Raw genomic sequence first — 27992 nt, forward strand, 5'->3', positions numbered from 1 at the left:
TATTTCTGCCTTCAAATGCTTTCTGAAAGCAACACGCCCACTTTTCACCACCACCCACAACTCTTCTGTTTCCTTTCCCAACCCGGATCATGCTGACTTTCAAAACGTTAGATCTTTCACTCCTGACATCTCCCCCCACAGCATCTCTGATATACCTTTGGAAATACATGCTGAGGAACGTGTAGGCTGTTTATCCCACGTGGTTTTACCGAGTAAATGTATATACCAACTGGTGTGGGTCACAAGGGTTGATCATGGCTAACTGTGGGGTTGCTTTTTCCTTCTTCTATCACAGGGACAAGGGAAATGGCGACCTCAGTCGATGGGACTGAGACTGTGGGTGAAGCTGCTGGGACCACACCCTATGACTATGAGGGGGCACTGCCATGTGAAAAAAGCAACATCAAGGAGCTGGGGTCCCAGCTCCTGCCCCCACTGTATTCCCTGGTGTTCACGGTTGGTCTGCTGGGCAATGTAGTGGTGGTGGTGATCCTCACAAAATACAATAAGCTCCGCATTATGACCAACATCTATCTGCTCAATTTGGCCATTTCGGACTTGCTCTTCTTATTCACTCTGCCGTTCTGGATTCACTATGTTGGGTGGAATGAGTGGGTTTTTGGCCACCATATGTGTAAGTTGCTCTCTGGGCTCTATTACATGGGCTTGTACAGTGAGATCTTCTTCATCATACTCCTGACCATAGACCGGTATCTGGCCATCGTTCACGCCGTGTTTGCCCTTCGAGCCCGGACGGTCACTTTTGGTATCATCACCAGCATCTTCACCTGGGTCCTGGCAGGGTTAGCAGCCCTCCCTGAATTTATCTTCCATGAGTCCCAAGAGGAGTTTGAACAGACTTTCTGCAGTCCTCTTTACCCAAAGAATGGAGAAAATGCCTGGAAGTGTTTCTATGCTCTGAGGATGAGTATCTTGGGTCTCGCTCTGCCTCTGCTCGTTATGGCCATCTGCTACACAGGAATCGTTAAAACACTGCTGAGATGCCCCAGTAAAAAAAAATACAAGGCCATCCGGCTCATTTTTGTCATCATGGTGGTCTTCTTTATTTTCTGGACACCCTACAATCTGGTTGTCCTTCTCTCAACTTTTCAAATGCACCTGGAGACTGACTGTGAGCAGAGCAGACAGCTGGACCTCGCCATGCTGGTGACGGAGGTGATCGCCTACACCCACTGCTGTGTCAACCCCGTGATCTACGCCTTCGTTGGTGAGAGGTTCCAGAAGCACCTCCGCCACTTCTTCCACAGGCATGTGGCCATCTACCTGGGCAAATTCATCCCATTTCTTCCTAGTGAAAAACTGGAAAGAGCCAGCTCTGTCTCCCCATCAACAGGGGAGCAGGAACTCTCTGCTGTATTTTAGGTCAGATGCAGAACATTGCCTAAAGAAGATGGACGGGGCAGATGAAGCAAACACATCCACCTCTGCACCAGTCCTCTGAACTTCCAGCGCAACAATGAAGTTCTTAAAGACATTAAAATATATACCCAATGGTAGCAGTGTATCTATGCACCCCAAAGTCATTACCAAAGGTCAGCAGCTGGGCAGTGACTTATTGTCAAACCTGAGAAGTAGAGCTTTGCTTGATTCTTTCAAGAGTTAAATATATTTTAATGCACCTGAATGTTACACAGTTACTATATGCAGCTACACACAGGTAAAGCTTTTTAGATCTTAAACCTTAACTTCAGCCAGTTATTGATATAAATGAAACATACTTCACAAAATACAATAAATCAATTACATTACTTCTTAATGTGCCTAGCTCTTTCCTTGCTTGATGAAAAGACTTGTAAAAAATTTATGCATATGTACTCTCAAGCACCATAATGGCAGGTCACACCTGTTTTGAATATTCTTAATAATGAACAGATCTCCTATTCACACTGAATGACATTTCCCATGAGCTACTCGATAGAAGAAGAGCAATTTGGTATTTTCAGTATAGAGAATAAAAGCCCTGCTCATAGAAACTTCTCAGAGTCCTGAAATGTGCAGACACTGTCCTCTTTTACACCAGTCTCACTGTTCATCCAGTAACTGTGTGTTAGGTGATACAGACAGGATGCACAAACACTGCCTTAGGTTAAGTGAAGGATGCAAAACTGTGTAAGACAAACACAATCCTTGCCCCCATGAAAGTTTCCCTGTAGTAGAGGATGTTTAAGACAGAAAAAAATAACTTTAGTGCAAAGAGGAACACACTCGATGCTACGCCTGGGCCAGGAAGAAAGAGACCATTTCCAGCTGGTATCTGAGGGAGGAAGACTTCATGGAGGAAGTGGCTTTTGAGTAGGTCTCTGAAGGAGGGGCAGGATTTAGAAAGGGAGAGAGTTGGGGGGAAGGCACCCTAAGCCAATGTACGCCCAATACAAAGGTGAGTGGGGAAGGCACAAACATGTGTGGATGGCAGGGTGAGGTGGGAAGGCTGGGATGGGGGGTGATTTTCAGGCAGAGCATCTTGGGCTTTATTGGGAAGGCAAGGGGAACAAAGCAGTCAAAATGGTGTGTCAGGAAGATAAATCCGGTATCACACAGAGGAAGGAGTAGAGCAGGGGTCCCCAACCCCCGGGCCGTGGCCCGGTAGCAGTCCACGGCCTGTTAGGAACCAGGCTGCACAGCAGGAGGTGAGCAGCTCCGCATTGCTCACATTACTGCCTGAACCACCCCTCCCCCTCCCCCCGCCACTGGTCCATAGAAAAATTGTCTTCCACGAAACCAGTCCCTTGTGCCAAAAAGGTTGGGGACCACTGGAGTAGAGGCCCCGGAACCAGGCAGGGAGGTAAGTTAGGAGACAAATGCAAGTGTGGAGGCAAGGAAAGATCAATGGCTGATCAAGAGAGGTGCCAAGAGCATGCCAAGAAGAATCTGGCCAAGAGACAGTGTGAAGGAAGAGTTAAAGCACCAGGAGCAGTACATGGTTGATTGAAAAAAACAAAGGGCAAAACAGAATGCATGTTTAAAAAAAAAAAAAAAGGAGACACTTTTTTCCTTGTGCTTATAGATGCACTGACCATCCTCTTTAAGGATACAAAAGAAAGAAGTAACAGAGGTCATCTTTAGGGAGGGGCGTGCGTAGAAAATAGAAGGAGGGATCTTTCTCTGAATACCCTTCTGCGTCTTTTAGATTTTGAAACAGGGGAACACATTTTTCAAAAAATAAACAACACTTTAGAATTATATAAAAAAATAAAAGGCTAGACTACTATTCAGATGTGGTATCCATTCTAGCCATAAAGAGATTAGAAGCCCTCTGCCATGAATTAACTCTGTGACCTGGTTAGATTATCTCTAAGCCCCCTTACAGTCCAAGTAAACTCTGATCTTGCTAAAGTTTTAGGAGCTGGATGCTCAAAGTCTACAAAATATATTGTAAAAAAAAGGAGGCTGGGGCATGACAGACAATTCCACAGCATCTCCTCCTACTGGCCATGAGACCAAGTGCATTTTCCATCGTTCACTAAGGTATACTCAAGTTTCATGTGTTCATTCATTCATCTGGTCACTTATTCATTCATTCAGTAAACATTTGCTAAGCACCTGCCATGTTCTCAGCTAAGTCCCTCAGGAAGCTCACTGTCAGACTGAATTGGACACTGTTCGGTCCTACACTGCCCAAGATCAAAATCATGTCTTAAAAAGAAAACTGTCAACACCTAAATTCAACCCAAATGAGAGAGACTTCCACTGTGAAGACTAGAAAACATTCCATTTCCAGAACATTTCACATCCTAATCAAATGCTTGGAGAAGGGATGTACATGCTCTTGGCCTTCCATGCCATCCAGCCTCGACCGCTAGTGAGTGGCCTTAATTTTTCTTACCTTCACCCCTGTCTGAAAGGTCTTACCTCAATCCAACCCTACATGGGCAGCACAGGATGTGAACTTTGGAACACTAAACCACACAACATGAATCTCAATTTGGCTAGGAAACTTTGAAGTTACTTTTTCTCTTTTTTGTGGTTCAACCAAAATGTAAATAAAGCAATCATTTAAAAACTATACATCACTGGTTCTCTCTTGCATTGTGAAGTACTGTTTGCCCTTAGGTAATCACAAGTGCAGGATATAGGTGCTAGTTCATACTCCCCTGATCCCTGAGAGCTTTTAGGAGCTCTGTGACTGACACAAAACTGCACACACCCAAATCACAGGTTCAGTGTGCTCCTCTGTGCTCCCCAGCCCCATGCTGTCCGATGGAACCATCTACAACGACAGAAAAGTTCTACATCTATGTTGTCCAATATAATCACCACTGATCATATGCAGCTATTGAGCACCTGAAATGTGGCTAGTGAGATTGAGGAACTGAATTTTTCACTCCGATTCAATTTTAATTGAAATCGCCAACATGTGGCTAGTGGCTAGTGGCTAGTGGCTAGTGGCTACTGCATGTGGTTAGTGGTACAGCACTAGCCCCTTCAAACTTGCCTCTTCATATCAACTCTGCCTATGCATCAAGCTTCCTGTAGTCAGCAATCACGTCTTGAACACTGTGCAACGGGCTGAGGAAAATGCCAGTGATGTAAAGATGAATAAGATTCATTTCTAGAAAACTCACCATTCAGTGGAAAAGATCCATCTGACTCAAATGACTATAATGAAATGTGACAGGTGCCCAAAGGCCCCTCAGCAGAAAGTAGAATGGAGTCATTGAAGAAAGTTACACAGAGAAAGTTATATTCTGCTTAGGTTGGGTTCCCCCAAAAGCAGTTTCTGAGCAAGAAGTGGAGAGCAAAGAGTTTATTCGAAAGGAAACTCCAGGAGGGAGTGGGGAAGTACAACGGAAGAGGAAGATGCCAACAAAGGGTACATTACGAAGTACCTTCCACTGAGGGGTGACTGGAGCTCAAAACCACTAGAAAACTCTGGGGAACAGTGTAACTCACACTCCTCAGTTATCCCATTCGAGGGGGAAGACAGTTGGGGTATTAACACTCCACTCCTGTTGGTCATTGGCTGATTGACGCTTAATTCCTCAGGATTTCCAGCCTGCCTGGCTCTCAAGAGGCCTTCCAGCTTTTAGGAAAGCTCCCCAGCAACAAGATGCAGATACTGGATGTTGGATGCCAGCTAGGCACACTCAGTTAAGGCTTGAGGGATAAAAAGCATTTGCTACATGTTTGAACAACTTTTTCATGAACCAAAGGGTGGAAGTGAGAGCACTGTCTGCACTAGAGAGAGCCTGCTGTTGTGAAGACTAGGTGACCCTGACAGTGGCAGGTGACCTTGAACACACCTCAGTGTTGACTTCCCTGCTGCTCCTCTTAGCATCATAATCTGCTGGTTTAAAAAATATGATCCGTTTCCAGCTTGAGTTTCTGAGGTTTTCAGAATTCCAAGGGTAAAATTCTAAAGTCTTCACATCTTCTGGACAAAGCAGGTTTATGTCCTCCACAGGCTATGGGCTTTCAATCACTGAGATTTTCTTCCCTTTCTGCCCAGATAAATCCCCAGTATAGTTAAGGTCACCATTTCTCTTTCTCTATTCATGGATCTAATCCAAGGGTCAGTGAACTGTCACCCATGGGCCAAATGCAGCCCACTGCCTGCTCTGTAAATAGAGTTTCACTGGAGCACAGCCATGCTTGTTTGTTTACGAATTGTCTGGCTGCTTTTGTGTTACAACAGAGTTCAGTAATTGTAACAGAGACCGTTCAGCCCACAAATCCTCAAGTATTTACTTTCTTATCTTTACAGAAGTTTCCTGATCCCTGATAATCCATGCCCTACAGGATGTGAGGCTCTGATATGCATAGCCATGATGAGGGAGACCAGATTTGGCGGGGGCAGGGGGAAACTAAGGATGTGAGGTCTGTGGACAAGCTGCTTAAATCCCCAGGTTAGTTCTAGCTTGACCCTGGATGCAGTTCTAAACAACCAAAATAGGGTTAGCTTGCGTAGTAGTCAAATGCTGCTCACTAATGCAAAATGCTAACAGTCTGTACCAACATAGCACATTGGAAGTTTTAACTGGGGCAGCCGGACCCCACAGATGCTGTATTCCAAACTAGGCTATACACAGAATTGACACAGGAATTGTTAAAACACATTTCACAACTCTTGAGACCCCTCACCTATACTGGGGACAAAGAGATTGGACTGTGAAAAGTAGGGAGATACTTGAATAGGATCTCTTTGTCGAGGGCTGCTGGTGCCACCTCAACACCAGGGATGGGAGGAAGGAAGTCATGGTGGGTGCTGTCTCTCACCTCAAGCCTGATAAGAGCGATGCCAATGGGACCACCCAAGAGCTTGATACAAGTCATTGAGGTTAAAGAAGATCTGACTCTCACCCAGGAAATCAGGAGAACAGAGACAGGCCAGCCAGCTGCTTTGGGGGTGGAGTAGACAAAAACTGCCACTACTTTGGGATGGATCTATGCTTTCAGAGTTGATTTTGGCAAAGAACGTAGGATTCTTTTCCATGGACCAGATGAGAAAGAGCTGAATGGAGGATTTCTAACCTTGCCCAAGAAGACTGCCTGGATGGAGCTTGTCTGTAGGATGAGAAAAATGTGTGCAGTGGACTGCCGAAACAGCAGGGTATCCCTGTTATGTTGAATATGAATATTCCCAGGGATGTCTCCAATTACTCTACAAAAGTAGTCCTTGAGAGAAAGAATCAACTTTTACACCTGCTGGTCCCAGGGGTGGAGCTGGAGGTGAAGTCATCATTTTATGACACGGCCAGTCAAGCAAAAACTTTCCTTCCTTTCCCAGTGCCTACCAGTCAGGGGACTAGAAACCATGCTTAGCAAGTAGGGGAAGGAGTAGAAATGCCAGGGAAGAAGAGAGGCAAGTAGGACAGCACCTCTCACTCCTCTCTCCTGAACGTGGTTCATCCCTCAGCCAGCTGGGAGGTGGTGGGAAGATTTAAATGTCAAATCAAGTTGAGTTTTGATATTCTTATGGGGATCAACCCTTCAATTTCTGAATTGAAACTCTCTGCTTTTAGTGAGTTCAAATGATCATGGGACATTTTTGTACCTAAGCGTGATGATAAAAGTCATAGGACTGCCCAACTTTTCACTGGGGCTGGAAGAACTTCAGCCTTTAATTCATTTTGAAGAGATGTGAGACACAAAAGTAGATTCTTTCTGTTCATACCTCATAAGCCCTGTTGGTTCAACGTACTGGTGGCAAATTCAAAGCCCCCAAATTTCAGCTCTTGAGGTCCACAGACGGCTTACGTGAATTTGCAGGACTGTCCTGCAGGACTTAAATGGATGTTAGAGCCCCAGATCCTGGCTGAGAAATAAGGCAGAGGGGAAAAAAGCAATGATATTTAATATATAGAGAGATATAAATATACATATGGATATTAACATGGGCTTGAATAGAGAAATACTTATTAATGCCTGTAAAATTCTATATACCTAGATTTTGCCTATCTTCAAAGTTAACCTTCCCTGGCTAAGCAAGAGCTAGTCAGTCCACTGGCTAGTCCATTATGCCCAATGCCATAAGAAGAGTGGTTGCCTCTTGCAATCTAGACTTTCTGAACTGAGGAAAGCCTCTCGGTTTTCAGATAGGACAAGATTCTTCCTGGCTTAGTTTGGGTCCTGGGAAATTGACCCCAAGCCTAAGACTGTCCCTTGCTAACGTCTGCTTCAGTTACAGGTGTAGTGGGAAATGTGAACATAAGGGGGCCTTCGCATGCTAGAGCTGCAGCTAGCCCTGTGTAATCATTCAAGAAAATAGTGAAGCAGAAAATATGCCCATATACTAGTTGGGAGGTGAGGTTTTGATGATATCACAGCAAGAAATCAGGAATGCCTATATCTGATCTTATCCAACTGGGTTGCAAAACTCTGGGGGATGCCATTTATATCCCTAGGAATTGTGCAAATACAGTGGCCACAGGAGGGAGGAACAGAGGATAGGAAACACGGTTTCACTTTGTTAGTACCAGGGCTAATTCCTAGTCCCCTGGTGTAGGGCTTTGGTACAGCTGGTTATAGTTCAAAGCCTATGAAATTACCCTATCTCCTCTTAAACAAAAATTCAAATCTAATTCCAGAGGGCCACACACAAGCAATGGGTAGGCTGAAAACATGTGCCACCAGAAGAGAGATGCAGGATGGCAGAACCTGACTCCATGGGGCCCACCCTGATTCCACACACTGCTGCTTGGAGGGTGGAAACAGACTAGACTTGCTAGTGCATATGTGGGACTTTTTAACACACAAAAGCCCCAACTGCTAATAAGTGTGGCCCAATCCATTTTCTGAAATCTGGAAATCAGAAGAGCCACTCCTCTGACCCAGGACAAGTGAGAATGGACAGATGGACAGATGTTCTGCTCATCCTACTGTTGTTCAATCAGGATGCTGTTCATCAGTTGAACCCCAACTGGTCACACTTACTGAACATCTATAATTGTCCTAGTCTTTATGCAGGGAGGTAAAGGGGATGGTAAAAGAAAAACATGGTTGCTGGCCTCAAGAAGGTGAGAATTTATCAAATTAGGGAGTGTGTGGGATATTCTGCTGCCCCACCCAGATCCACTCTCCGCCCTGCTCTGCCCTGCTCTGTGCCTGAAAAACTGCCCTGTATGGACCACACCAGTTTTCTCCCTTGTTCTCTGGACTAGGTCCATGCGGAACACTTGCAGGAGACTGGAAGAAGGGAGGAGAGTGAGATGAGAGTATTTATTCCCCCAGCCCCCTCCCTGCAGCAGCACTGGGGGCTGGTGAAACAGCAGGTCCCATCTCTGAGTTCTGGACCTCGCCAGATCCTCCCACCCCTTGCTCCTTTCAACCTAGGGCTGGGAATAAACTCTGTTACTCATCTCAGGGGACTGCATTCTCCCTCCACCCTGCTATCACCTTTGTACATGGTCCCTTGATTAAATTCTCCTCAGATTGCCCAATTTGAGTGTGTCATTTCCTGCTGGGACCCTGAGTGACATGAGGAGACAACATATGGCACAGGAAAACAAGTTGGCAACAAAAGAAAAAATATGGAAACTGTCAAGTAAGTGGTCAGGGAAGGCCTCCTGAAAGAGGAGGGGTGAGGATGGGTCCTAAGGACAGGAAACTACACCTCTGAGGAAAGCTGTAGGAAGGGGTTATACAAAGGCAGAGTTGAAAATGAACAGAGGATGTTCAAGGAATAGAGACTAACAGTCGATGTGGATGGGAGAAATCGGCAGGTGAAGAAGCAAGGGCACTTTGATGCCTGAATTAAGAACGTGCCAAGGGTTTGGATGTACCCTATTGGCAATGGGAAGTAACACTGCTATAGATACAAACCAGGGCGGGGTGGGGGTGGTGGTTGCTTGGTTCATAATGATTCCTACAGTGACCATCACCACGCTCCTCTTGACTTGTTTGATCCAAGAGTGATAGATTCTAGCCTGACCTAAGCTAGGCCAACTGGAATTTGAAAACTCAAATGAAGACACAAAGAGATGGATGGTGGCATTGATTGATCCTGTGGCTGTGGCCTAGACAGGGGCTCCATGACCTCCTCCTGAGGTCCTTCTCACATTCTGTGAGCTGTCCAAACCACGTGCATACAGTCATTCTTGGCTGAAGTTGGGTTGTTTATAAATCAAGATAAACTGATGTGGCAATGAGTGCTAGAAAGCAGGCTGCAGGCATCAGACTTCCAGGGAAATGAGACTCACATCCATATCCCAGAATGGGAAAATAGCAGCCCATGGGATAGAGCAATCGAACAATTAGTTAGGCTATCACCTTGCACTATGTGCCCACTGAGGACAGAGCCTGGCCAGGGGTGAGGGCAGGTGGCAGGAAGGTGCTGCAATTTACCAACCTAAAAGGATGAGGGATGCCAGAACCAGAGGGTAGGATGGCTGCCTCCAAAGGCACTGAGCAACTTAAAGCAAGGAAAAAAAAAAAACAAACACTCAAATACTAAAGTTTTCATCTTCAAGTTAGAGTGAAACAGAGCCTTTCTGTGACCATGTCAGGAGGAAAAAAAAAACAAAACTCTTATTACTTGAAGTTGCCAGGTTATGACTGTTGGAAACCAATTCAGAGCCCGAATTGGCAGGTGTCTTAATTATGAGTTGAATTCACACATTTGCCAAAAAGCATGTATGAATGTTAAGGCATTAATTGAGACAGACCAAGAACCAGCGGGAATGGGACTATCCGGATGGACGCGGAGGACCTGGGAAACCCTGATCCTCATTGCTCTCTGGCACACTCTCATCTACACCTTTCTTTCCAAAGAAAACCATTTTCCCTTAGTATGACAAAGTTAACAGTTCACCCCGTGTCCCACTCTTCAAGGCTGCTCACCTCATAAACAGGATTCAAATTCAACATAACCCAGAAGATAAAATGCAGAATCAGAGTAGGGAAGAAAATTCCATAAGGAATTACAGAAATTGCTCAATACATATTATCAAAAATCTGAGTTTGGATTTTGAGAGTGCTTATTAAAAGTGAGAAGTGAATTTTGGACTGGGCTGAATTTACTGATACGTGCACTCATCAGAAATACTGAACTCGATGGCTAAAGTTCTATGAGTTTGCTGACTGGGCGAATACAGACTTAGACCAAATGCTTGTCCATGCTAGGTAAGTGTGAAGGGCCAGGGATCCTCTGGAACAACCTAGAGGAAGACTGAACATTATACTACCTCTATCATGTGGGTTTTGACTAGTCTACCTCACTCTCTTCCTCTCTAGAGCAGAGAAGACCCTTCTCTCTTTTGTCTTGAAGACAAGATTGCAGAGGGAAGGTCATCTGGAATGGTGGTAGGAGGGGCTATAATTGATATACAATCCTTGACCTCAATGAGTAGGGGGTATAGTAAGTGTGGATGTTTTACCCACCAGAAACACTACAGGTGTGGCCATTATGGAAGCCAACAGGAAAAGGAAAAGGACGGTGATCTGGGCGCAAGGTGATCTGGATCTGACATCCAGAACACCCTGCGTTCATTCATCATGGGGATCCCAGGAATTAAATCATGACTTCCTTAAGAAAAGTTCAAGTATGGCAAAAATCAGACCTGTCCTGATTGCTCTGGTAGAGAATGCGGCCGCTGTCCAAATTCTCAGAAGTGAGTCATTTCACAAAACCAGGGCCTCTTGAATGAAAAGGAAAACACACATCCTTGAGGAAGAGCTTTAAAATATTGCCAGTCATGAAAACCTTTGCCCTAGCCTTTCTCAAGTGGACCCACAGCCAATTTTGCTGGAATAACAGGCACTGGGAAAAGAAATACACTTTTTAGTGGATGCCAGTTGTAAATTACAGTAATTCCAAAAGACCCACGGAATCACTGAAGTCAGCCTCAGAGTAGGTGCTCATGAGAGTCAGGTGATAGAGTTTTTTTTTTTTTTGGTGACAGAGTTTTGATGTGGTTTTGTATCACTGTGGACTGGATAGAGCCCTGAACCTACCTTGCGATTTTTTCACCAGACCTCAAGTGCAGTGCAGGAAGAAATATACTCAGCGAAGGGTGGGATTCCCACACTGGCTTTCAGACAGTACAGAAAGGTTACTATGAGAGGACGGTCCAAGTGGAAGCCATTACAGGCATCCTGTCCTCCCAATCAAGACCAGAACACTACCCTATGAGGAAAAGAGCAGAAATCAGTGTCCCATCACAGATAAGAAAGGTGCAGACATATCGATTCCTATGATAGTACCTCCTTATAATTTTCCAGGTGGCTGACATAAAAAACCAATGGGTCTTAGAGAAGAACAGTGGAATATTACAACTAAATCAGATAGTGCCTTTAACTGTATGTGTTCTTTTAAGTTTGGTCCTGTTGCTGAAGCAAATCATTACAGTCCTGGTAATTAGCATGTAGATATTCATCTAGAATAGGGGCTGTCAAATATTTCTGAAGGACAAGTTGCTGCATTGTGTTGGCTATCTATGGCTGCGTAACAAATTACCCCAAAACACAGTGGCTTAAAACAATAGCACTCATTTATTATTTCAGGGTCAGGAATTTGGACATGGCACAATGGGAACAGCTTGGATCTGCTCCATGATGTCTGGGTCCTCAGTCAGAAGACTCAAAGGCTGTAGCTGGAATCATCTGAAGGCTCACTCAACGCATATGTCTGGCAGCTGATGGTGGCTTCCGTTGGCTTAGGGTCTAACTGGAACTGTTGGCCAGAACACCCACATGTGCTCTCTCCATGCGACTTGGGTTTCCTCACAACGTGGTGACTAGATTCCAAGGGCAAACATCCCAGGAGAGAGTGAGCCAGGCAGAAGCTGTCCCCTCTTTCTAAACTGGCCTCATGAGTCACAAAGCATCACTTCCAGCCCACATTCTAGGGGAGGATGATTAGCCTTGAAGGGAAGTATGCTAAAGAATGTGTAGATATGTTTTCAAACTGCCACATATACCTTTACTCCACCAATAAAGGAATATCAATACCTGAGGGGTCTTTGGGATGATGGAGCAGCATGCACCATATTTGTGTGTTCTGCTCTACCCAATTACTGGGTTACCCCTAAAACTTCCATTTTTGGGGTCCAGAGCAAGAGAAAGTTCTAAAGATAACCAGGGGTGTAAGTCTAGTGGCTTTGTCACCACTGTGACAACCCATCAGGTGAAATGCTGTGGGCAGTGTACAGAGCTTATCAGGATACTGTGTGGAGCCTGCAGCCAGCCTTGAATGAACATGGCAGCAGCTCCTAGGAGAGTGGAGTAAGGCCATGTCCCCATCTGCAAGAAAGAACTCCTGGACTGCTACTGGACTCCAGGGGAGACTAAGAGTTTTTGACTACAGGACACGAGGTTACCATGACACTCAAGTTGTCTATTTTGAACTAACTGCCATCTGACCCACTTAGCAACAAAGTAGGGAGACCTATGAACACTGCCTCGTAAAGTGGAAGTGATGTATACAGGATCTAATCCAAGCACGTGCTGAAGGAAGTATGGGCAGGTTGCTCACACCCATAGCATCCCTAACCCCAGCAACCTGCCACCACCGTCCCTCAATCTGGACCTGTGACCTCACAGGGTGTCCCCTCTGACTGGCTGACTTAGGATGGAAACCCTTATTCCTGGGCCATCTATTCCTGGCCCAGGAATAGACGGCCCTGCACTTTGCTTGAATGAGCATCAAGTAAACTGCGTCAGTCACAGGCCCTCTCGGGGTAGCCCTAAAGGACAGTAAAGGAGAAGACGCCTCCCAGGTGGTAGAATTTGATGAGTTTACGATATCACCCACTTTGCCTGGAAGGAGAGATTATCTAGGGTCAGAATCTACACCTATTCCTAGACAGTAGCTTACGATCTGGCCAAATGTTTAAAAAGGAAGGAATAAGATTTAAAAATTCTGGTCAAGAAAGTATGGAGGACCATGTCAATAGGTGTCCTGGAATGAGCTCCAAACCTAAAAATATTCATATCTCATGTAAACGCTCAACAAAAGGCTCTCATAGTGGAAGCGGCTCTGAAAATATGGTATGCTGGTTGCCCTCCCTATAGCAGCCGGATGATTTACCATGGGCTCATGAACAAAGTAAACAATGGTACAGGGAAGGAGACAAAGCACAGACTTAAAAGCACGGACTTCTACTGGTTGAGGCTATCTTGGTTTCTACCTTGGCTGTATGCCAATTTTCCTTCAGGAAAAATCAACCAATTTGATTGACTGATAAAACTACAATATGGCAGCATGCTCACAGCAGACCAGCCAGCTTCCAGATGCATCAAGGAGGGAGATGGGATTTGCCCTCAGTGGACTAAATATTCTATAATTGAACTGCTTCCCTTACTCGTCGTGCCTCTGCTAACTCCATCTATCCCCACACCTTCTGAAGGCCTTATACATCATCACAGTATCCTAACCGCAGGCAAGGAGTTTATTTCACAGCATAAGGTGGAGGGTTTAGGCTGATGCCCGATGTGGCCTCTTGGTCTTGGTTCTGGTATGAACCCACATTCATTTAGAATCAATTGGACCTGTAGAATGGTGGGAAGGCCTACTGAAGAATTTGCTAAGAACAATGAGAAGCAAGCCAGTTGAGCCCTTCAGAACTTTAGCCATTTTTGAGACTCAGAGGTACCAAGTACTGTGGAAGCTGGGATTGAATCTCAAGGCTGAAAACAGGGCAGTTAGTTAAAAGTCTGCAAAAGGAGTAGTTAGATGCCCCACACCCTTCTCCACCCTGCCAGGCCAGGTGACTATCTTACCCATCCCCATAGGAGACTCTCGTGTATCTCCAAGAGTAAATAAACCCAAGGTTCTCCACATTCAGAGGCACACAGTAGAGGGCAGGGGTGAGTGCTGGACTCAGACCAAAGGGATTTAGCACACTGGCTTGTGCCAAATCCTGAAACTGCTAGCCCACTTCAAAAATACCACCTTCAAAAACTCTGCAGCCAGGCAGAGCAGGAGATAAGATTCTTCTCTGCAGAAACAAATGACTCCAGAGAAAGATACCTACAGGTTCCGCAGTTCAGGGGTCCCCCAACATAAGGACCAGCTCACTAAACACCTGTGACAAGCCACCAGCAGACAAGCCCTGCCCACTCAGGGCTTCCCATCAGCTTTGGTATCCCACTCTTAAATATAAATGGAATGCCAAGGACTGCCAGACTCTTGAGGACAACTGCCTACATGGAAGACAGCATCTGGAATGAACGTCTAGGAGAAAAGGAACTCAGAGGCAAGAGAAATATGGGGGCATGAAAAAAACAAAAAAAAACCCCACCAAACATGTAATCAATTCTCAGAGAGATAAAGAAAAGTATGGCTCCCGGAAGCAAGCGGAAAAGGGAAAGAGAGAGAGAACACTCAGAGAAGAGGAAAAAACTCTTGGAAATTAAAAATATAAATTTTAAAGAAAAGTTAACAGAGGGTTTGAAAGATAAAGGTGAATAGAAAAACTAATAGGTAATAGACCATAATACAACTTTTATTATTTTCCCAGGAGCTGGTCTAAGTTTTATATATATTAACTCATTTAATCCTCATAACAATCCTCTTATGTAGAAATCCCCTCCATAACACATCCTTATGAACTTTCATAACTGCAGGGATAAATAAATATATTGAGAGCTTTCAAGGAGAAAAAAATGGGCAACAGAAAGGAACAGAAATGGACCAAACATCGACACAACACTGACTGATAAAAGACAGTGGGGCAGCAGCTGCACAGTTTTGAGAAAACACTACATTCAACCTGGAAATCTATACAGAACCAGAGTTTTGATCAAGTATGAAGGTATAATACGGGTACTTCTAGGCATGAGAGGACTTTAAACTTTTCCTCCAATTTACCCTTTTTCTCAGGAAGAGACAAGAGATATGCTTCAGTAAAATGAGGGGTTAGCAAGAAAGAGGGAGTCCCAGGATCCTAAAAACAGGGTTTAATACAGGTGAGCAGCAAAGGGAACTCCAGGACCCCCAGAGACAGTCCAGATTAGTCTTGAAGATGAAACGTAGAATGTGTGGGTTTTGAACATTCTGAAAAATTATCGTTGGGCAATAATTGACAGATCAAATTGGAGCATTTTGGAAAATTGGTGATAGGTGTAAAAACAACTAAGTAGATGGAGGGTGTGAGGAGCCAATAAACTGCAGGAACACAACACACTGGCTTCACAGTGAATACTATTTATGCAGTTATCATGGCATGAACACTAATTAGTGATTTAACCAGAAACCAGAAAATAACCAGACTGAGATGTAGAGAGGGGAAGAAAGTGTGAGTGAGTTAGTCCTCACCTACAAGAACAGGAAATCAATAATAATGCCTAAAACTGGTACACCGTGAGGAAGCAACATAAGCATATGACTTAATAACACGTAGGTAAGCAGCAAGAGAAATGGCCAATAGAAATCAAAGTGGTCACCTGGGAAGAGTGGGCAGAGATGGGGAGAGGTGGAGCAGGAGATGCTATTTCTAATTTCCTTTTTTTTCTGTCCTCTGTAGGCCAGGATCTGATTTTCTTAACTATGCACTATTATAACCTGCATAAAAACAAATCTAAAAATTGTGATGTTATTATATGAGAAAGTAAGTGCAAATAGAAAATAAGAATAGGAGAGTAAGATTAAGCCATACACAGAATCCCTTACTGCATATAAGTAAGGCTCTGAAAACTGGAAGAGTTGAGCTCAAACCTGACCATGCCCTCACTTCTTAGTAACCCAAACAAAGAATAAAACACTGTCCAGAACAGTAACTAAAACATAATTAGATTATCAGAACAATATTAAATTAGAGGCTAATCAACTACACATTTCTAGTAAATGCTGAATGGTATAACATTAGCTAAAATACCTGGCCACAGCTAAGTCCAAAACTGATGGTCACTATCACAGAAAAAACTTGCTGGGATTTACATAAATCTGAAATCTTATTTTAAAATGTAATTATAATTGCAGTTGTATTAGTAAAGGTGAGTGCTCTCATTTTTAAAGACTGACATCATGGTGCAGAGACAATCACTTTTCTGCACTGCCAGCATTCAGCGGCTCCAGTGGTCACCACGCGGCACATGTAAGATCCTACATAGTTATGGCTTCCAGCCGAGGCTGGCGGAGGAGCAAGGTCTTGTGCTCACCGTACCAGTGTGGGGAAGTGCTCACGGTGATGTTGTCACAGACTTACTAAGCTTTCCTTTCCTTATCTCTCATGGTAATCAACTAAGGTGACAGTCTCCTCTTCAACTCTTGGAATTAAAGATACCATCACTGATCGATAATGCAATTTCACTATTAGTGCACTGCTTGAAGAGGATGCCTTCTGAAGAGCGTTCTTAAAAGCTGACCATTTGGACACCTCTTAGGAACCACTTCCAATCCTCTCGGCCTTTTCTGCTGGGGTGCCTGTCAGCCTCTCACAGGTACAGCCTGACGGCACCTGGTCTGGGCTCGGACCATGCCTCTCACCACCTACCCCAGGACTCCTCCACTGACACTCAGCACCATGCATGTGCAAGCTGGGAGTGCAGGCGACTTGATGTCCAGTGGGGCAAAGCCTAGACCAATGGAAGATAGGAGCTGATGGGGAAGTGTGTCTGCCTCCACCCCCAGATAGATAATCCTGAGAAGCATCTCATAGCTTCCAGCACGCATGGTAGTGGTCACAATGTATCCTTGTACTGGCCCTTACTCTTTCCCTGCTTTACTACCTCATCCTTCACCTCTGCTGCCTGAGATCACATACCCTGATGAAGTTCTGGCACATAAACCTTGATCTTGATCTTGAGCTCTGCCTTCTGGGAAACCCAAGTGAAGACAAGGGATTATGATTATTGCCTTCACTTTCATTTTAAATTTCTAACATTTTCCCATGCTTATTCCGTACAAGCACTCGAGAAAGGGTTGTTCTTAAGCCTTGAATCTAATAATGTGCCATAAGCAATCCGATTGGCATTAAATATTTTAAAAAACTGTCTCAGATTACACCTGCATCTCAGCTCTCGCAGGCACACCTCTGGAGTGGAAGGATAGGATCTTCACAGCAGTATTGGGTCAGAAATACTTGTGCTTTCAAGATGACTTCTTCAGCAGGTTCCAGTAAATCAGTTATTTTTCCACAAGCAACTATTGGTTGTTACCAAGTTTTACTGTGCCAGCACTGTTATTTGTGAAGTGTATTAGTCCACTTTCTTTTGGTCAAGCAGTCTTTCTAACACATCAAGGATGCTATGCCATTTGAGCATTTTGGAGAAATGTGTATCAAAGCAGTTTTAGTATCTCGTGTATGTCATATAGTCTATCTTTGGCTAAACACTGAATAATACTAGTGGCCGTCTACCTTTCTGCTTATGACCAGCAATTCTGCTACATTATGCAGTGTCATAGGTACTTTCTGAAAACACAACTGAAAGGTGTGAACAAAACACTGCATGCTTGTGATCCCTAAATCACTCATAGTCTCACCATGTGTTTTCCATTATCAATGACAATTCTAGAACATTTTGCATTGCTGATTTTCCATTCAATACGTGTTTTTTCTTTCCTTCAGATTCACTAAGTTGTTATCCGTATGAGACTTAGAAATCTCTTGACAAGCAAATAAAGTAGAACATAATAGAACTCCGTCTGATTCCATGGTGCTCTCAGACTTAAAAAAAAAAAAAAAAGGATATCTGGTTGTCTCTGCATGCCCAAATATCAGGTGCATTGTACACAAAATTTAGGATTGTCAGTAATCCATGTTTTCTAGAAGGATATTTGCATCTAGAATTCACAGCCTGGACAAATCTCAAAATTCTTCAACTTCTGAAAATGGCTGGGAACCTCTAGCAATCTTATTGACAAGGTTTTTGTTTAAATTTTAGCCTCTGTTTTCAATTGTCTTCTGAAAACAAAGATTGTGCCTTTGTAAAATAATCTTGTGAAGTAGATTGTTTCAAAGTTTGATTAATAAAATAGAATGTTTCCCTTTCCCCTCAACATTTTCTTTTTTAAAAATACCTCATATTCTTTTTTATGTCTGGATCAAAGAAAATTTATCATGGATATTTTTATACATTCTTCTGAAGTTCTTTTAGGAAATTTTAAGGTGAAAACCTTCACATTTAGCTTTTAATTCATCTTCACAGGATGAGAAGAATTCTCAAATAGAAAACCTTATGGAGGGGCTTCCCTGGTAGCACAGTGGTTAAGAATCCGCCTCCCAAAGCAGGGGACACAGGTTCGACCCTTGGTCCAGGAAGATCCCACGTGCCGCGGAGCAACTAAGCCCGTGTGCCACAACTACTGAGCTGCGCTCTAGAGCCCATGAGCCACAACTACCGAGCCCACGTGCCACAACTACTGAAGCCCACGCGCCTAGATCCCGTGCTCCGCAACAAGAGAAGCCACCGCAATGAGAAGCCCGCGCACCGCAACGAAGAGTAGCCCCCGCTCGCTGCAACTAGAGAAAGCCCGCGTGCAGCAATGAAGACCCAATGCGGCCAAAAATAAAATAAACAAAATAAATAAATAAATTAAAAACAAACACACAAAAACCTTATGGAAAGATTCTTGGCTAAAATTGAATTAACTAAACTAAGAATCAATTACAGTTCTTAAAGCTTATTTTGTTTAATTTTATGAATAATACTAGGAAGTCAACAACTACAAATATCAAAATTATATAATTGACTCTCCATAATCTCTATTCTTTTTTTCTGTTCTACCTTTTAATGTTATTTATATGTTTATAAACATTTCTCAGCCTAAAAGTGACACAATATACTTCCTACAGTATCCAAATAAAACAAATTCTCCCTTGATTTCTTGTTTTAACTCCAGTCTAATTTTTCTATTTATTTAACTATTTGAAACATCTTAATTTTTGTACATAAAATTGACAGCTTATTACCATCAGTTTTTGCAGCATCTTACTCTTGCAATATTCAATGTACGTTTATATTTCAACCGGTTGATAGAATTTCAACATATAAAGCACATAAAGAGATTTTTCACTCTAAGTTACTTCCAAATGCTTATGTATGTTTGGAACTGAATTCAATTATTTATAATAAACTTGTTCTTGTGTTTCATACATTTATATGATGGGGATCTGCACGATCACATGACCATTGATCATGCAAAAGTTCAGAAATCCGAAAACTAACATTGATGCAGGCAAATAGCTTTTTGCCCTTCCAATGACTAAGGTCAAAGCTGAAGCCAAAATTAGATTCTTTTAACCATATTTTTTACCTGCCTCATATTACCTCAACCACATTTTTGAATGGCATTGAATTCTTACATCAACTATATCCATACTGGGTACTGGTCCAAAATCTATGTGTTTTGTCTCTTGTGACTCACAAGAAGTTAAAACAGAAAAAAAGAGAGCAACATCCGTGTGGTTATTTCCAGAACTATAGATATTTCAGGAAGTCTTATAAGAAGCCTAAAGATACACTGGTGTAACGCTTTTCTTTTTCTTACTGTGCCTGAAAAGTCAATAAATTCTTTTTAAATTACGTAAACTTTTAACTAAGTTACCAGCTGAGACAGCATCTTGAAGATTGAGATGATCTAGCCTCTAAACCAGAGGCAGGAACCACAAGGTGAAGATGGGTGGGGAGACGCAGGAGGCTGTGACACATCTCATGTTTTTACCTAATGATCCACTCACAAATGTTGTTTCCTGTCCTCACACCGTTGAGCTCCACTGATCTCAAGGTTTTAGTGCCCAAGTGACCCAAAAAAGTTCTTAAGGAAACTGAGAATGCCACCTGACCCCACTGTCATTTCCTTACACAATTAGAGAAATGGTGAACAAAAGAAAGAATTTTTAAAAAATACATACAAATACATATATTCTGGAAGAGTATATATCATATATGAAACGTAGGGGAATGTTTTATGCATTGACTTATACTGTTATACCCAAAAGTAGGAATTAACAGAAACTACTCCAGTCCTATACAGACAGGTCTGTGGATGTCTCAAGGGACTGAGGAATGACAGATAGGGCCACCTCAAAGGACTCCATCCATGCAGGTGGTGGCCACAGGAAAGGGGAACCTGAAATAGTAGTGGAGGACAGGGGTCTTAAAAACCAGTTGCAAAAATATGTATTGTCTCTGCCTGTAGTTCTCGTCCCTCTTTATTTCTCCCAATATTAAGCTGGTTATGGTTAAGCTTAACATTTGGTTCATAGGTTACAGATTATCAGTTGGGCTTAAGCGAAACCCCAGTAGAAACTCACATCACTGGGAGAGCACGGGCTTGGATGACAGTGAACTCAAGTACTCATTTCTAGATGCAACAGTTGTTGATCACTTTGGGCTGTTCTCCAAAACACACATTAACATATATAATTTTACATTTGTGGGATCATATTATACATGCGCATCTGAGGGTACCTTTTTCTTTGTAGTACAGTTTTTTGTTACTCTCCTTTTTTCCTAAGATGGTCTTTGCATCTCCACTCTTTCCTCTTCTGATATCCCCTAAGTCTCACAAATGACCAATGTTTTCTGTCTTAATGTACCATATCCATACACAGTTGCTTGGGTTTTTCTTTTTTTTTTTTTGCCATTGTTTACAATACACAGTACACTGTTCTTTGCATCTTACTTTTGAATCCCATAATACTTTGTGGAAATTCTTCCTAATCAGCCAGTTTGGCTCTAATTCCTTCTTTTTAATTGCATAATAATATTCTAGGGTGTGGATGGGCCATAATTTATTGAACCTTTCTAGTATTCAGAATTAATGGCTTTTCAAAATTTTTCTTTTTTACTTACATATCCTTACATGCCAGTCACTGGTACTTTTATTTCTATGGCATTGGTTCCCAGGCATGGGACTGGTGGGGCACAAGATATGTGTTTTAAATTTGAAAGAACCTGGCAGATTATTTTATAAAGCAATAACAGTAATTTACTTTTCCATAGACAGCATATGAAGAAACCTCTCACTCCTCCCTACTCTTCACCAACTCATTATACCAGGCATTTCCACTCTTCCTAATGTGTTCTGTATGGTGGACGTAAAGTGATTTTTCACTTTGAATGTAATTTCTGTGTTTGTGCATATTTGTATATTTTTCAGTCACTTGGATTTGCTCTTCTATGAGCTGCACATTCATTAGATAAGAAAGGAGACACACTCACAAAGACAGGAGGGATGAACAATTATAGATGAATTCTACATACAGCACTATGGCAACTCACTGGAAAACCCTGAAGAAATGGGAGGATGCCTAGAAAATTTTTATGTATCAAAATTCACCCAAAAAGAAGTAGAAAATACAAATGGGCTGATTAACATAGAAAAATTAGAAAGGTAAATTAATATCTACTTTTTAAAAGATACCAGAACCAGATATTTTCATAGCTAAGTTCTACCTAACCTTTAAAGAAGAGATCATTTCTATGATATTTAAATTATTGTAGCGCATAGAAAACTATGGAAAAATTCCCATTTAATTTTGTGAAGTCAGTCTATTTTTAAAGCTAGAGTGCAATTCTCACTTATAAATATATCAATCTCACTTATACACTTGTAAGTAAAAGTCAAAATATTGGGGAATAAAATCTAGCAGTGCATCAAAAGAATAATATACTGTGGTCAAGTGATGGTATCTAAACATGAAAAGATGGTCTGAATTAGGAGCTCTATTCTCTTAATGCATTAGATTAACAAATCAAATGGCAAAAACCAAATGACTGCGTTAATAGATACTGAAAAATTACTTGATAAAAGCTCATCAATTGGACTTCCCTGGTGGTGCAGTGGTTAAGAATCTGCCTGCCAATGCCAGGGACACGGGTTCAATCCCTGGTCCGGGAAGATCCCACATGCCACGGAGCAACTAAGCCCATGCGCCACAACTACTGAGCCTGCGCTCTACAGCCCACAAGCCACAACTACTGAGCCCATGTGCCACAACTACTAAAGCCCACGCGCCTAGGGCCCATGCTCTGCAACAAGAGAAGCCACCACAATGAGAAGCCCGCGCACCGCAACGAAGAGTAGCCCCCGCTCTCTACAACTAGAGAAAGCCCGCGTGCAGCGGTGAAGACCCAATGCAGCCAAAAATAAATAAATAAATTTATTGAAAAAGAAGAAAGCTCAGCAATTATCTCTAAAATGGGGGAAACTGTGATGAAATCTGTTACCAAAAATCTTCAAAAAACATCACCCCAAATAGTGAAATATTAAAACTAAGCCAAATAAGTCAGGCACCATGTATCAATGCCTGCCGCCACCATTATAATTTAATATTATTTTAGAGGGTCTAAAAAACACAAAGAAAAAAGTTGATAAAACTTCGCATGTTCATATACCTAGAAAATCAAAGAGAAAGAAACTTCTGGAACACACAAAAATCAATAGCTTTTCCTTATATTAGTGATATGGCACAAGAATCCAGAAGCTATAAAAGAACAGGTAAACATACTTGATTATATAAATTTTTCAACATTTTGTAGAACAGAATAGACCATAGTAAACCCAATATAAAAGTAATTGTTTGGAGAAAATACGTTTGCAACAAAGATGATCAATAAAGTACTGATATCTATAATACATAGAGTTCTTACACATTTGCAAGAAAAAGACAAACAACCCACTAGAAACAAGTGTTGAAAGTCATACCTTGATGAGATAAGGAACTAGACATTATACCACAGAGAGCAGGTTTCCCCTCAAAACAGTTGCTTCTAGCAAAGCAAAGCGTGCCAGGTTAACAATTAGATTGCAACTCTGCTTTCAGCACACTTTAAAAAATAATAATATAAAGGAGAAAGCATATGCACCACCTTTCAAACCCCCTCGCACCACCACCACCTAAAATCGTATGCCCTCAAGTTCTAGTCTTATACTTCATACCAGGCTGTCTTGATTGTGGAGGAAATAGAAACACAGGCACCCTTTAAGTCTCTGGAGCAGTAATTTCTGACTGTGGCTTGACAGTATCCCTGTGAATTCCAGTTCACATATGTGGGGTCCTGAAATCCTGCTGAGCTGCAGAAGAGGTTCCCCCTGGCCCTGGATATCCTCAGCACTCTTTATACTCCCGATCTGTAGTGTAGCCCTGAAGGACAGATCACCTGTATTTTGGATGCAGATTTAGGTGGTGTCTGTAGTTTTACCACCAGGCCCCACCCACTAGACTGGGCTGTTTGGATGGAATCAGGACCCTGGGTCAGGACACCCCATTATACCCTGTGTAGAATGCAGCACAGGACACTTTTTCAGGTGCAAAACAGCAGCCCAGCCACTCCCCTGTCCAGGCCAGTCCCCACTCCCTCCTGTTGTGAGTTGATCCACACGTGTTAGTTATGACAACTTGGACATTGCCCAGTGACCTGGGCTGAGGTGAACAGCACTGAGTGAAATGTTCAGAGCCTACCAGTTTCTGAGCTGCCTCTTGGTCCCAGCCCATGGGTACAGCCTCCATGACCTGTGACTCATACCCTTTCTCCCGGAGGTTGTGTGTGTCTTCTACAGAAAGCACAGCAATCCAAGAGCGACAGTGGAGGGAATGTGTGGAAACAACCAAGAAGGGGTTAATATGGTGTGGATGGCTGAGGCATCAACAGTCTCTCTGCCCCAGGGAGAAGGTGGATATGACAAAAGCAAGGTGGGGGGTCTCTCAGGGAAACTGACAAAGCAACTGTGACACATCCCAGGAGTGAGTGGGCTTGGAGGTTAGCAGGGGACAGGGAGATGCAGACTTTCAAAAAGCATGGGGAGAGATGAGTCATGCAGATAATTCAAAACCTGCAAGAAGGAAACTACACTAAACACTTAAAATCAAAGGTTGTTAGTTTCAATCCTTCTATACAAGTTAAGACAAAAAGGCAAAAAAAAAAAAAAAAAAAAAAAAAAGAAGTACAGGTAAGGAGAGGGGATTTCAACACAGGAGTCAAAACTGAGGCAGCCGGGGGCTGAGAGAAGGGCAAAGATGTTTTCTGCTAGTGGCCCATGATCCTAGCTCCAATCCATGAAGAATCAGGTGGGTTTCTGTGGTTTTCTCATAGCTCTCATGGTGCCCACACCAAACATTTAGGAAGCAGTGCTCGTGGATGGAGTGCTGAGCTAAGCAATGGTAGGTACAGGAGAAATGTAAGACCTACTCTCTGCGTGAACTACTGGAAGGCACTAAACAGCAGTGCTGACTGGTTTTATGTAGGACCTTTGCTCTTCAGCATGGTGGTCCAGCAACATCCACATCACCTGGGAGCTTATCAGAAAGGCCCAATCTCAAGTCCCACTCCATTCCTTACTGACTCAGAATTTGCATTTTTAGCAAGATTCCCCAGAGGCTGTGTTTGAGAAACACTGATATAGGCAATGAGGCAGAATGAAGAGACTGCCTGGAGGCAGGGTTGCTATCCAAAGCTTCAGGGACAAGTTGGATCTTGGACAAACCTTGAGTATGGATGCCGAGCGGACTGAGAAGTGCTGGGATGGAAGAACTGAAGGTATCCTCAAGGCCCATTTCAAATGCTTCACACATATGAACTCAGGAGGATACATCCACCCTGCCTGTCCTCTCCCCAGCAAACGTCCCTGGGATGTTTTAACTCAGGAAATGGCCCTGGTTATCAGGTGTGAACTGACCCAGTCAAAGAAACTGGCCTGGGCTACCAAGGCCATTCTGCCATTGCTTTTTGGCTGCACTCCAGAAGTGGGCCTGGGGTTTCTGCAAGGGGCCCCAGAATGACCTCACCACACTAGGCCTTTCTTTCCCTTACTCACGTGACCTTCCTGTTGGGGTAAATATGTGTTTAGGTACAAGTAACATACTTCCTCCCCATTAAAGTGCCTGGGACTGTTACTTTTGCTTTTAGGAAACCCATAAAAGGGAAACTTCAACTCAATCCAAAAGAAAGGAATAGCTCATACGTTAAGAATGGCCCTAATCCCTCAGCAAGGGGCTGTTCTCTATGTCCAGAAAGGGGAGATTAATCCATGCACACTTACTGGATGCTTTGTATGAGGCAGATGCAGCCCTGCACACCCCACTCCTCCCACCCCCTGCCCCCAAGAACACCTCTTCCTGAACTTTGCTTCTGCAACTGACCTACATTGAAGAGTGTTTCACTTTAAAATGGCTCTTTGAAGTGCTCTGCTGTATCTACTCCATGGATCTTGTTAAAGAAATTGATTACATTGCCCTAGTAGCTGCCATCATGAGCTCCATGATACACCAGTCAACAGCTACAAAAGAAAATTAGGAGCAAGAGGAAGAAGAAGTTGAAGGTACTCTTCTGTGCTCCAGAAGCTCTGGAAGCTAGTCTGTCCACTGTTAAATTTACGGGGCCTTTAATTCACTGATGTGGGACTCTCCAAGAAGGAGGTCTGATAAATGGGGCTTTCCAAACTTATTTAACCGCCTTTTTCAAGATGGTCTTGTGTAAAACATTTTAGTACAGGCTTCACCATGTCCATGTCTTCTCAAAGAAGACCCGTGGAAGATACTTCTCTCCTTGAATCCAATACCAAGAATGGCTATGTGTCTCCTGCAGAACTACCCTGCCTGAGAATTCGAAACTAAATGTGTTTTCCTCTTCATTGGCTGCTGGGGCTGAGGGCAAGATGTTGGAAGGCCTCCAGCAAGTGTACCGAAACTTGGAGCATACCCTCTGTGGCCTGACTCACTGGTGTCTACTTGTTTTCCTCCATTTCCTCAACAATTTATCTGAAATGTTTCTCTTGGCCTAGCTCCATTTCTAAGTTGCATTAAATCTTTTTCCAAACAAAAATTCAGAGAGGCTAAGCGACTTGCACAAGGTCACACAGCTTATCACAGAGGAATCCAAGATTCAGCCTCAGTTCCGCCTATCTTTGAGGCCTAACCTCTCCTAGGCCACCTTCCTAGTCCTGTGTGGGCCCATGAAAGTTCTGGGTGTGTTGGTGACACTGGGGGTTGGTAGGAAATGACCGTTATTGAACAACAATGATTTGGCTTAATCTTTCCTTCTGCCTTTGCTTGTTTCTTGCTGCCTAGCCTCCTCCACACCCACCCTTTAGGACCCCTTCCCTACTTTCCAAGACTTTTCATCAGCTCCCCAAGTCCAAGACCCCTAATCTATGACTCACAGCTCCAGTCCATGTACTTCTAGATAGCCAGATATAGGAGAACAATGTACTGAGTGGTCAGCACAGACACCACCCATAATAACGGGGTGACCATTCCAGCTGAGTCTCCCCCACCTGCACACAACAGAAACCCAGCCACAGGGGTGGCTTGACTAACTATGGCCGTGTCTGACTCACACAAATACCCCAGCTGCTTCGTCCAGCTCTCTACTCTGCATCCCTGGAGCGATGCTTTCATCCCCCTGGCTGCCACATGGGCTCCAGATGGCTGGCCTACTGCCAGCCTCATATTTGCATTCTAAGCAGGAAGAAAAAAGAATAAATTAAGAGGAGGGGGAAGGGACAGCAAGAATATGAAGGAAGAACTATTTCCCAGGAATCCCTAGCAGATTTCCCCTTTAGTTTCATTGGCCAGGATGCTGCCACACGACCACCTCTAGCTAGAAGGGAGGCTGACCTGAATGTAATCACGGTTAGAAAGGAAGGAAGAGCATGAGGTTGGGGCAGTCAGATGGTGTGATCTTCCACACCAGAGGCCACCCCAAATGCTTAAGCTGAGTACAAGATGCAGAAAGCAGGCAGCAGGGACTAGAAGGGGAACACCAGGGCTGAGAGGGTTGGCAAAGTCATCTAGGGGGTGCATCCAGGGTCACTGTGCTGCACCCCAGGCTCCCCTTCAGATCTGAAGGGCTCATTCCCCCTGGTGCTGGGAGTGCTGTTAACACAGCCACAGCTGTCAGCCTCCTTTGGGCATCACCTCCGCTGAAAAGAGTCACATTCCCTTCCCAGGACAGCCTTCGTCCGTTGTCTCATCTCTTCATAACTATGAAGGGTCCTCCCAGCTCCAGAGCTCCCCAGGGAGTCAGCTGAGGCCTTTGTTGAGACTGCCCTCTTCTCATCCTACTTCCTGCCTTTCCCTCCCACCTGAGTTATTCCTAAGCACTCCTAATAAACATGTGGCAGGCTAATTTCCCAGGGGCACAGCCTGCACCAGGGAATAAGCCACTTCTTTCTTTTTCAAGTTCAACCTAACAGGTGTGTCTGGTGAATATGAGTATGTCTGAAGCCCTGAGCCAGGTGCTGGGAATAGAGGGGGCAGTGAACCCAAACAGGAACAAGCATCAGTCCCCGCCTTTAAGGAGCTCACAGGCTTGTGCAATGGAGCTGGGAAAACAAGCAGCTAAGACACAGGACAAAACAGAGTAAGGCAAATATAAAGCACAATGGATGTTCAGAGGAGGAAGATGTTATCAACGGTCTGGACCAGAGTAGTAAGAGACTAGGAAATCTGTAGGAGCTTCACAGGAGAGGGAGCCTTTGAAATGGCCTCTGAGGATGACAGGGCAGAGCCATGCACTCCAGGCAGGGCCAGCATAGGCAAATGTCCAGAGGGTAGTAACACATCCAGTTTGGCCAGAATGAGAAGTGAAATTGAGCACTAGTTCCAAGTCAGACAGCTGGGACTTGACTCCCAGGTCTGCCTTCTCTGAAA

General features: G+C 43.7%; 1 protein-coding gene across 3 annotated transcripts in view; it reads left to right on the forward strand.

Moving 5' to 3' along the window:
• The window catches only part of CCR3 (C-C motif chemokine receptor 3), a 58202-nt gene extending 50753 nt beyond the window's left edge, over positions 1–7449 (forward strand). For all 3 annotated transcript variants that reach the window (XM_082413884.1, XM_082413885.1, XM_082413883.1), the window contains one exon: positions 296–7449. In XM_082413884.1, coding sequence (XP_082270010.1) covers positions 296–1383 — 1088 coding nt within the window. In that variant the 3' untranslated portion in view covers positions 1384–7449. The remainder of the gene's footprint in view (positions 1–295) is intronic.
• Positions 7450–27992: the final 20543 nt, after the last annotated feature.

The sequence above is a fragment of the Balaenoptera physalus genome, assembly GCF_965194825.1.
Source record: "Balaenoptera physalus genome assembly, chromosome: 11".
Lineage (NCBI taxonomy): Eukaryota > Metazoa > Chordata > Mammalia > Artiodactyla > Balaenopteridae > Balaenoptera > Balaenoptera physalus.